Below are 12,190 nucleotides of genomic sequence, written 5' to 3' on the forward strand. Positions count from 1 at the left end.
GCGGGCACATACCCACTAGGCAGTGTGCAGGAGGCAGCTGATCGATGTTTCTCTCTCATCGATGTTTCTAACTCTCTATCCCTCTCCCTTCCTCTCTGTAAAAAAAAAATCAATAAAATATAGTTTTTAAAAAATGTTTAGAAGGCGGGAAGGGTAGTAAGGATGCTGAGATCACATTGACGTGACTCAGTGACTGGTTGGGTATTGGGAGCGATGGCAGGTTTCTGAACAAGGCGACCGGATGGAGACTGATGCCATTAACTTGAAGGAGAAAACAGGTGGGGGTGGGGGGCAGGGCAGGGAGGGGAGGCAGGAGGGCATGTACGGGTGCCGTATGGACATTCCCTTTGTGTTGCAGCCCTGGCGGGTGGTCTCCAGGTCACAGTGCCCGACAAGAAGAAGGTGGCCATGCTCTTCCAGCCCACGCTGCTCCGCTGCCACTTCTCCACGTCCTCCCGCCAGCCCGCCGTCGTGCAGTGGAAGTTCAAGTCCTACTGCCAGGATCGCATGGGGGAGTCCCTGGGCATGGCCTCTCCCCGGGCCCAGTCTCTCAGCAAGAGAAACCTGGAGTGGGACCCCTACCTGGACTGCTTGGACAGCAGGAGGACCGTTCGAGTGGTCGCTTCAAAACAGGGCTCGACCGTCACCCTGGGCGACTTCTACAGGGGCAGAGAGGTCACCATCGTCCACGGTAATCAAGCCTCTGCTTTGAATTAGGATGGGAGGGACCTTAGTTCCAGTCTCCCATGACCCAGGGATGCTGGCCTCTCAGCCTCTCAGCCCCCCAAGACTGATTTTCTGGGACAGGGGAGCAGCAAGAACCCCATTGACTTGCTTTAATGGGCTCCTGGGGGGAGCATGTGACAGCCAGAGCAGTTGAGCTGAGCTTGGGGAGCGTCCTGCCTGCCCTGCCCTCCAGTTGGAGGGTCTTGCTGTCAGAACCGAGATTAAATAGGTTCTAGCAAAAGAACTGCCTCGGTCAGACACCTTGACGTCAGTCTGCAGGGCCTTTCCTGACTCAGAAAGCAGACTCCTCCCTGGGGGAAGGATGCACGCCTGCGGGGTCCTGAGCCAGGTGGCTGCCATGCCCACGCCCCACGTGGTTTTCTCTATCTTCCACCCTTGCTCCTGCTCCCTACAGCTTTGGACAAGAAAGGGGCCTAAGAGTCTGATTTGACCTATTGGGTTATTTGCATTTTGAAGAACTGCTGTGAAGCCAGCTCCTTTTGCAGTAGTCCAGGTAATTCCAGAATGTACCTGGCTCTCGGGTCCTCTGCGCCCGCTTGGTTGCTTGGTCTTCTGTTCCTGGCCCCGACCTGGAAGAAGACCGATTCTGCCGGGGCGCCTGGTCTCTGGCCTCAGGGACGCTGGGTTTTTATTTTGCATGTTTGTTTAGATAAGTCAAACACCTTGTCGGCCACCATCCAGGTAGACCGGACACTGCGGACTCGCCCCAAGGGCCCCCTCAGCCCCACGTTGTTTATTGCTCTTCTCAGAGGCCAGGTGTAGGATTGGGTTCTTCTTTCTGTGATGACAGATGCAGACCTTCAAATTGGAAAACTCATGTGGGGAGACAGTGGACTCTATTACTGTATCATCACCACCCCCGATGACCTGGAGGGCAAAAACGAGGACTCGGTGGAGCTGCTGGTGTTGGGTGAGTGGAGACGCGAGCATCTTAGCTGCTGGCCAGTTCCTCCTCTCGACACCCTGACAAAGCGCTTCGGGTGTCCGGCGTTTCTCCCATCTCGTTTCTTGGTGGCTATGGCCCGCTACTTAGCAATGTCCTGAACGTTTCTTTTGCTCTGTTAGGTTTTTGTTTTTTTTCCTTTTCCTTCCTTTCACTTGCATCATTAACCCAGCTTTCTCTTGCTCCAAGCTTTACTTATCTTTATATGCTAACCGTGAAGGAACCGCCTGAGGCCCCTGAAGAGGGTAGAGACCCAGGAGAGCTGGGAAATCACTGGTGAGTCAGGACCTCTGAGAATCAGGAATCCTTCCCATTCATTAGCTCCACTTAGGACAATTACGGGAGAGATGGCTGAGAACTGGAGAGTTTCATGCTGAATGGTGCCATTGCAAAGAGCTTCTGGGGAATGTGGCAGCGTTTAATTGGAAGGCCAATTTCTTGAGACCTAGAAGTGTCTGAGTTCTTCTCAAAGCAAATATATATCTAACCCTTATTAATAGCAATTTCTCCATAAATGCCAACTCATTACTTTGGGTTACTGCTCCTCTTTCGTGGACTGGAGGGATGTCAGTGGGGTGACCTCCTATGAACTTAAAACTGAGCACGTATTTCGTGCTCCATAAGTGTTGGTTGAACAAGGAAATTGGAGTAAAATATAGGCATGAAAAAGAGAAACTACATGAATTGTAGGGAAAAAGTTAAACATTCGATGCCAGTTTTTAAAAGAAATTATGTTTTTTGTAGCTTTCAAGAAACCATGTGATAACAATTTGGGGGAATATTTAAGGTTTAAAGGCAAATGAGGTTGTAGGTTAATTTTCACCCTCCCTGGGGAATTCAGTCCCCAGGGACAACTTGAATTGGCTACTTAGGATTTCGTTTCACTCAACCATGACTGTGATTTTGGCAAATCAGTGGTTCTGCTGCCTTAACTTTGTAACTTACAGAATGGATGAGGTAATAATTATTAAAAATTAACTCTTTATTGTGAATAATCAACCCTTATTGGAGGGTTGACTTAATTCAAGTGCATATACCTTGGGCCAGTGCATCATACAGACACACTGCTGTGGTCCGGGAAGGAATGGGAGCGGATTGGAAAGGAAATAAAGGAATGCAGCTTCTGTGGGTTTTGTAAAAGGACCCAGGGAAACCAGATGGGGGTCGGCTGGGTTTTGGTGACTCAGAAGGAGGAAGAGATAAATGTCTGCATAAGCACACACCACTAGCGGCCAGGTCAGAAACCAGCGGCTCGGTGAGCCTGCAGTTAGCTGACTGGGCGGTTATCGGGCCAGTGCTGCATCGTCGGGAAATGGTTGCCTGTCCAGGGGAAGCGGCCAGGTAGAAACCACTCTCAGTAGTCCGGCCCCGGTTCCACGCGTGGGGAAGGAGAGAGGCGGTGCTGTGTGTTTGAAGGGGGTCAGAGAGCCTATAAAGTAACCTGGGCAAAGATGCGGTCCCCGGGATAAAAAGGTGGAGAAAGGAATGCTCAGATGGAAAAGGTCGCCCACGATGGGCAAAAAGATGGAGAGCAGAAATCAGTGCTACTTAAAGCGAAGCAGAAAGGAAAACAGGGCCCTAGCCTGTTTGGCTCAGTGGATAGAGTGTTGGCCTGCAGACTGAAGGGTCCAGGGTTTGATACCCATCAACAGCCCATGCCTGATTGTGGGCTCAATCCCCAGTAGGGGTCGTACAGGAGGCAGCCAATCAGTGATTCTCTCTCATCATTGATGATTCTATGTCTTTCTATCTCTCCCTTCCTCTCTGAAATCAATAAAACCACACACACACACACACACACACACACACACACACACACACACACACTGGGGAGGCCACAACGCAGCCCATCACAGCAGAGGTGGCATGTCTCACAATTCCACTGTGTTCCATGGGAATTAGAAACATGCAGAGCCCAATACATTTGCCATGTAAACTTTTTAGGGCAACTCTAGATGTGTAGTTACCTAAAGGGGTTACTTTGACATCTACAGGAATATTCTGGGTGCCGTAAAGGACTGTATTTACTTTCCAAATGCAAAATTCTGCGTATTCGTGCCTTGACTCCCTTTATGATAGAGTTTTCCAGAATACTGTCAGTTTCTAGAAGCCAGCTTATTTGGTTGTTGTACCCTGCAGGCCCATCTGTTAGGTGTTCTTTTCAGGTGAGACCAGGAGAGCATCCTGATTTGTGAGATCGGCCTCGAGGAGCTGAAGGCCTCCGTGGGAAGGTGACAGGTCCACAATCTGCTTATTTCAGTCCCATGAGCCACCGGCTCGGGCACTGAACTTGACATGAGGAGGGGTTGGAGGACCTGATCCAGGGGAGCCTGGGACGTGTCTCCGGAGGGACTGGAAGCTTGCTGTGTGTGGCCGGATAAAGTGAGAGCCAGGAGTGGACGTCACAGGCTGGGGAGTGCGTTTCCGTGCAGAGCAGGAGCTGCTGACAGCTGGAGACATGGGAAGACAGACAGTCTTCTCCGGAGCAGTGACTCCCGTGTCCATAGGGGGTTGGAAACTTTCTTATGAGTTACATCAAGCATTTACGCTTAGGAAACGGTGCTTAACTAAGTTACTTCTGAGCTTTATTTCAATTCTAAAATCTCACATTAAAGTGTAGATGAACCTGAGTGATGCGACTACCTTGAGAAAATGACCTCCTGGAAATTTGTGGCAGAGATGAAAGGGTTACAGGTTGGTTATAAGGACACGCAGGGTGATGCTCGTTCACAAAGAAGCCAGGGGGCGTGAAGGGTGGCCTTCTGCAGACAGGCCAGGGCTAACAGGGGTGGTCCCACCGCAATGAGAAGACTCTTGATGGTGATTGAAGGAGCTGAAATGTTAGCTCTCCTTGGAGTTGATCACAAAATGGGCAGCAGAAGACTGGTTGGAATTTCAGAGGACCAATCAGTAAAGATGGGCAAATTAGAGCAAAGATCAGAAGAATTTAGTTTTCTGTTTATACTCACGAAGGTGAACATGGAGAAGTGGCTGGAGCAAGATTGTGAAGTGTCTTATACGTAGGACTGAGAAGTTTGAACTTCATCTTGAAGACCATGGGGAGCCGGTGAAGAAACTTTAGCAGAAGAATGAAACTAGATCTCAGGGTGGGAGTATTGATTAGCAGCAGGGTAGACAATGCACTGGGGACGATGTGCTGGGAGAGGGGTCAGTCAGGGGGCTGCTGGAGAGCACAGGGGTGGATTGACAAAAGACAGCGTAGAAACATTTCTGAGGTCACTGGACTCAGCTCGCTGGGTAGCCAACTGTTCCACCAACTCAGAGAGAGGACACAGGGTGGAGAGCAGGTTGGGGGGCAGGAGAATGAGTTTGGTTCTCGATGTGTTGAATATGAGAGGCCTGTGGGGCACCCAGGCGGTGTCCCAATTAGAAATATAGGCCTGGAACTCAGTGGAGAAGTGAGGATGAGAGACAATAGATTAGAGAACCATGAGTGATAGTCAGAACCATGAAAGAATAGATGAGTCAGCCAGGAAGATTATATAAAGTGAAGAGGGCCAAGGACGGAACCCATCAGGCATATGTCCTACTTTCACTTCAGGAGAGTGGTAGCATGGCCACTGCCCATGGGCATGTCTTGATTTCCCCACAACACAGGGAGCTCTCCAACAGCGTGGGCAGAGGTGCGGACCACTCTCATCTGTGTTTGCATCTGCGCTGCCTGACAGAGGGTCTGCAGTAAGGAAGCTTGAGGGCATGTTTTTCCCCTCAAATGATAAATGGGCGGAATCTGTAATTAATACTTACTTTGTTCCTCTTAAACGTTAGTCAGCGCTGAGCATTTATTTGTTGACTGATAGAGTGTCAATACAATAAGCATCTACAGTCTCCAGAGAGAGCATGCTTTAATCTCCTTAGTCCTAATTCTCCAGCTGGGTATTTACATTATTACTCATGGTCGATCCATCGGGGACTGTGGTGGAAAGCAACAGAATTACATGCTGGGGAGCAGAAAGGAAATCATTGGAAGGAAATTGCAAGGAAGACAGGAAAGTCAGTCTCTGAAAAGGATAGTAGTACATCAGGGTAACGCTTGTTAACTTCTGTAAAAGCAATGCCCAAATCTCAGTGACTTACCACCATGGACGTTGGTTACTTCATCTGGTCATAGATGAGGGTAGGAGGCTCACCGATCGCTCCCTTCCAGGTGGTGGTCTAAGGGGTCTGGCTGCTCCATTGTTCAACTCTGCTGCATGGGAGACCGTTGGTCCCAGCCGCACAGAAAGATAGAATGAGGCAGGTCGGATGGGAGTTTTTAGAGACCAGGTCTGGGTCACTTCTGTTTTGTATGTGCCCAGGAAGAGAGTTAGACTGTGTAGATGAACTGCCTAATCCCTGCCCTGCCAGAGATGCCCCGGGGTCTGTGTAGCAAGAATTGGTAGGCAATGTGTTGAGGGTTCCATAGCCAGAAAAAATCAGTTCAACTGTTATATTTTCTGCTCTTGCATTTTCCCACCCAAGAATCAGTCTCAGGAGAGAGTCCCGTTGGCCCAGTTTGGACAGGTGTCCACGGCTTAGCCTTGGGTGATCAGGGGCTCCTGGGTGGCCAGTCTCTCAAGATATGAAAGAGAATTGATTTCCCAAGTAAACTTTGGAGCATGATGACAAAAAAGGAAGACAGGACATGAGATGCCCCCAAAGCAATATGTGTGCACCTAAGTGATGCCATCACTGCATCTATTATTACTGTTAATGTACACAGGTAATAATGTGTAGTTCATAAAACTCTCCTATGATAACCTGGTCAGGTAGGCGAGCAGGCAGTATTGTCCTCATTGCCCAAGTGGAGAACTTCATGCTCATTATCCTGGTGCACAGACACCCAAGGGCGTTGGTTCCCAGCCCCACCTCTTCCCACACGGCCCGACCTGTCCGTCTTAAGCGGCTGTAAAACGTGGCTGCTGCTTGAGGCCCAGGGAACGATTTTTACTTGTCCCAGGTTGGCTTTGGAGTTTCATTTTATTTCTTAATAAAACTGCCTTTGACCACTGACCGAGGCCCCCACTTCAAAGGCATAGCTGTTCTTGTCTAGGCGGCCCCTCCCCACTGCGCCTGGGTCTCCTTTCCCCAAACTTCCGAAGCATCTACAAACCTCCACGGATGCTCCTTCCGGAGGGTTCAGAAATGTCCGAAGACAGTAAGTGACTCGGGAAATGGGAGGACCTCCGCGGACTCGCTGTAAGCACGAGAACTATCTGAGCCCCTTGTCTCTGATGCTTGAGAAGGCAAAGCCGTTCTGGAGTCGGATGTGCTCATGGTGTTTGGGTGCCTCGAGTTGACACTGGCAAGTACCTTAGAAATGGTTAGACGGACGTTTGGGGTTGTGGGGCCGGACCTGCCCAGTCCCGAAAGGTGTGGGAGTGTCCAGAAGTCCGCCACCCGGGATTAGACCTGGGTGTAGGGTCGCTGGCAAGGACAGGGTCTGGGACCTGGAGCCCGGCCACTGCTGGGGCAGGAACGAAGCCGGGGCAGCCCGGCTGGCAGGAAAGGACTCCGCTGGTCAGGAAGGTGCCAGCGGGGAGGCTGTTATTTAAAAATCTAAAAGCAGCTCGCTTTGCTCTGCCCGCTTCTGTGCACAATGTGAGGGCCTGGCCTCTTCCTTCTGAGGCCCCACGTGGCCGCTTGTTTGTTAAGGGCCTTCAAGCAGAAAAGGGAGGGGAAGGGCCGGGCAGAAGTAGGGCGGGATGCGTATTCGTGCCTGTGGCCGAAAACAGACCAGGAGGCCATGGACCAGGGCGTGTTTAGATGGAAGCTAGAGAAGCCTTCCCCATGGGAAATGGCAGTTTTTGGAAACGGTGGTGAGTGAGGGGGAGCGTAGGTGCTGCCCCTTGGTGAGGGGAGGCAGGCCCTCGCCCAGGGTCTGAGTGAGCACGCCCAAGACGGGGTTCAGAGCCCTTGCTCTGCCCCTGGCTCCATCTCCCAGTCCACAGTTTGCAGAGTTAATTCTCCATGCAGGCCTGTGACAGACGCCGCAGACGCTGCTGTCTTGTTCTGTTAATACTGTTTGTTGGAGGGGAGAATAATGCAGGTTTCTTGAAAATTTTTCAAACAAAGTAGGAAAGCACAAAAGGAGAAAATATCTCCTGAACTTGGGCCACGCAGAGCTGACAGGCTGCTCTCCAGAGCTCCCGCTGCACGGGCAGCCCGAGTCTAGGACCGCGTCCAACGGTGTTCCCCGCGTCAGGCCTGGCCGTGCCAGTGTGGGGGGCCAGAGAGCCGCCTCCTGCCAGTGTGGGGGTCAGAGGGCCTCCTCCTGCCAGTGTGGGGGTCAGAGGGCCTCCTCCTGCCAGGGTGGGTGTCAGAGGGCCTCCTCCTGCCAGTGTGGGGGTCAGAGGGCCTCCTCCTGCCAATGTGGGGGGTCAGAGGGCCTCCTCCTGCCAGTGTGGGGGTCAGAGGGCCTCCTCCTGCCAGTGTGGGGGTCAGAGGGCCTCCTCCTGCCAGTGTGGGGGTCAGAGGGCCTCCTCCTGCCAGTGTGGGGGGGTCAGAGAGCCTCCTCCTGCCAGGGTGGGGGTCAGAGGGCCTCCTCCTGCCAGGGTGGGGGTCAGAGGGCCTCCTCCTGCCAGGGTGGGGGTCAGAGGGCCTCCTCCTGCCAGTGTGGGGGTCAGAGGGCCTCCTCCTGCCAGGGTGGGGGTCAGAGAGCCTCCTCCTGCCAGTGTGGGGGTCAGAGAGCCTCCTCCTGCCAGTGTGGGGGTCAGAGGGCCTCCTCCTGCCAGTGTGGGGGTCAGAGAGCCGCTCCTCCTGCCAGTGTGGGGGTCAGAGAGCCGCTCCTCCGTGCCAGCCGCTCCCGCACGGGCTCCCTCCAGCAGGTTCGGCTTCCTGGACTTGAACCCCTCCTACCTCGGGTGGAGTATAAAGTACTTTCCTCCTTAGTTTCAGCAAAAGTCCTGTTGCTGGGGATGGGCCACCGTTTCCAAAAGAAGAGAACGCCAGGCAGGCAAAAGCAAACACTGCCAACTGCCAACTGCCCGCATGTTGTGGCTTCATCGGCTTCTGCGTCTTCCCTGGCCAAACGCAGTGCTACTCCAGGGGCAGGTTTGCCCCGGCAGGCCCTGGTGAGGAGGTGCTAAGTTGGGGTTCACTCTGCTCCTGCTTCCTTCCCCCTCCCCCTGTCCTTTCCCAGGTGAAAGGCATATACCACCTAGGAACAGGTGTGTGTGAACTTTTTAAAATATATATTTTTAATCCTCACCTGAGGATATATTTATTGGTTTTAGAGAGAGAGGAAGGGGGGGGGTGGGGAGAGAGAGAGAGAGAGAGAGAGAGAGAGAGACATGGATTGCTTGCCTCTCATCTGTGCCCTGACCCAGGGCTCAAACCCTCTACCTAGGTGTGTGCCTGACTGGGACGCCATCCTGCAACCATGTTTTAGGGATTAAAAATTTTTGTGTGTTTGTTAGTGACCATTAACACACACTATTGTATTAGTTTCGTGTACAGCATAGTGATTAGACATTTATGTTCCGTATGAGGTGATCACCCCGTCCGTCTGGTACTCGTCTGGCTCCACGCGTCATTGTTAAGTTATTACAACAGCACTGGCTGTATTTGCTTGAGGGTTTTATGGGCGCGTCTCTCAGGCTGTGCAGAGATCCCTGCACTCACCCAGGGTCTGCGCCTACACTTGAGCCCCCCCCCCCCCGCCCCCAGGACATTCCTCTGGCTCTTTAGAAAGGCTACCTGTTGCCAAGGCTCCCCTCCCCGCTCTCGGCCTCTTTGCCAGCCCAGCGCTCCTAACTGAGGAGATTTGCCAATTAAAAGGGCTGCAGCTCCCAAGTTCCCATGGCAACAGCCTCCTTGGAGGTCTTTTTGGCCTGCTCAAACTTTGATCTCTGAGAGTGGCTGCTCTGGCTTCTCTGGAAGGTTTACAAACAGAAAGAGGGAAAAGGAATTGGAGGGGCAGAAAGAAAAAGCTCCCCCTGCAGAAGGGAGACGGCGTTAATTACAGCCACACTCTGGGTGTAAATCTGGGGGTGACGCCTGTGGAACACCCTCGGATTTGGGCTGAGCCCACATTTTCATTTGTCGAATCAACTGCCCTTCAGAGGGTGGCCCCACATGAAAGACCGAAAGCGGAGTTGATTCTGGAGGCGGGTGGAAGGGCCCTTTCTGTCCTCAGTAGACACTGGAGCCTTCCGATTTCTAGAGGAGCTGAGACAGGTGTTCTGGCTCCCCGACGGGAGAGGGAGAAGACTAAAGAGGAGTGACCTTCAGCCTCAGCCCTTGCCCTTTCTCCCAGCCCGCTGCCCCATGCTGGCCTTCCGCCCTGAGCTCACTAGGTGCCTCTGTTGCTCTTGGTTTTGAGAGGAACCAGGAAAATGGGTTGAAGGGATGGAGGAGAAGGAAGACCTGGGAAAGTTAGCCAGGTGCCAATCAACCAAAACCTGATTCTGGCTCATGATTGTCAACAACAAGCCGCCCCCGCAGTCGGAGTGCAGTGGGGGCCGGGAGCCTCCAAGACCCCCGCCAGGCCTCTCTCTCTTTGCAGGAGGTGGGAGGTCGGTGCGGGGGGGGGGGGGGCGGGGAGGGTGGTCTCAGACTCTCCTGCATCCTTGCCACCTTGCTCTTGGGAAGGTACCATGGAGTGCAGTCAGTTTTGCTTCAAATGTGATTTTTATCAAAATTATTTAAACGTAATCAGTATTTTTGCATGCTAAGTGCCTAGCACAGTGAGGACTCAAAATGACAATCTATGACACAGTCTTGTCCCTATAAAAAATCACTGCCTTTTGGTAAAGATAAAAATTATGTATTTGAAGCAATTAGAGAACAACACAAGAAAAGATGAGAACTGTATTTGGTATGAAACATCCAGGCTGCTGATGCTCAGGAGGGGCTGCTTTGCCCCAGGAGACAGTGGGCAATGTCTGGAAACGCTGTTGGTTGGCACACACGTGGGGTGCTAGAGTCTAAGGAGGCTGTTCCAATCCTGCATGCACAGGACAGACATCTCCTACACCCTGCATGCACAGGACAGACAGCCTCCTAGACCCTGCATGCACAGGACAGACATCTCCTACACCCTGCATGCACAGGACAGACAGCCTCCTATACCCTGCATGCACAGGACAGACATCTCCTACACCCTGCATGCACAGGACAGACATCTCCTACACCCTGCATGCACGGGACAGACAGCCTCCTACACCCTGCATGCACAGGACAGACAGCCTCCTACACCCTGCATGCACAGGACAGACATCTCCTACACCCTGCATGCACAGGACAGACAGCCTCCTACACCCTGCATGCACAGGACAGACAGCCTCCTATACCCTGCATGCACAGGACAGACAGCCTCCTATACCCTGCATGCACAGGACAGACAGCCTCCTATACCCTGCATGCACAGGACAGACAGCCTCCTACACCCTGCATGCACGGGACAGACAGCCTCCTACACCCTGCATGCACGGGACAGACAGCCTCCTACACCCTGCATGCACAGGACAGACAGCCTCCTACACCCTGCATGCCCAGGATAGACAGCCTCCTACACCCTGCATGCCCAGGACAGACATCTCCTACACCCTGCATGCATAGGACAGACAGCCTCCTACACCCTGCATGCACAGGATAGACAGCCTCCTACACCCTGCATGCACAGGACAGACAGCCTCCTACACCCTGCATGCACAGGACAGACATCTCCTACACCCTGCATGCACAGGATAGACAGCCTCCTACACCCTGCATGCACGGGACAGACAGCCTCCTACACCCTGCATGCACGGGACAGACAGCCTCCTACACTCTGCATGCATGGGACAGACAGCCTCCTGCACCCTGCATGCATGGGACAGACAGCCTCCTACACCCTGCATGCACGGGACAGACAGCCTCCTACACCCTGCATGCCCAGGACAGACAGCCTCCTACACCCTGCATGCACGGGACAGACAGCCTCCTACACCCTGCATGCACAGGACAGACAGCCTCCTACACCCTGCATGCACAGGACAGACAGCCTCCTACACCCTGCATGCCCAGGACAGACATCTCCTACACCCTGCATGCACAGGACAGACAGCCTCCTACACCCTGCATGCACAGGACAGACAGCCTCCTACACCCTGCATGCACAGGACAGACAGCCTCCTACACCCTGCATGCACAGGACAGACATCTCCTACACCCTGCATGCACAGGATAGACAGCCTCCTACACCCTGCATGCACGGGACAGACAGCCTCCTACACCCTGCATGCACGGGACAGACAGCCTCCTACACCCTGCATGCATGGGACAGACAGCCTCCTACACCCTGCATGCACGGGACAGACAGCCTCCTACACCCTGCATGCCCAGGACAGACAGCCTCCTACACCCTGCATACACAGGACAGACAGCCTCCTACACCCTGCATGCCCAGGACAGACAGCCTCCTACACCCTGCATACACAGGACAGACAGCCTCCTACACCCTGCATGCACGGGACAGACAGCCTCCTACACCCTGCATGCATGGGACAGACAGCCTCC

The 12,190-nt window shown here is 53.2% G+C and overlaps 1 protein-coding gene across 1 annotated transcript in view; it reads left to right on the top strand.

Annotated features, from left to right (window-relative positions):
* Positions 1-241: 241 nt before the first annotated feature.
* Positions 242-12,190, top strand: part of ILDR2 (immunoglobulin like domain containing receptor 2) — a 41,033-nt gene continuing 29,084 nt past the window's right edge. Inside the window, exons 1-3 of the mRNA XM_054712269.1 lie at positions 242-278; positions 359-691; positions 1,538-1,657. Coding sequence (XP_054568244.1) covers positions 242-278; positions 359-691; positions 1,538-1,657 — 490 coding nt within the window. The remainder of the gene's footprint in view (positions 279-358; positions 692-1,537; positions 1,658-12,190) is intronic.

This window comes from Eptesicus fuscus, chromosome 22 (genome assembly GCF_027574615.1).
Source record: "Eptesicus fuscus isolate TK198812 chromosome 22, DD_ASM_mEF_20220401, whole genome shotgun sequence".
NCBI lineage: Eukaryota > Metazoa > Chordata > Mammalia > Chiroptera > Vespertilionidae > Eptesicus > Eptesicus fuscus.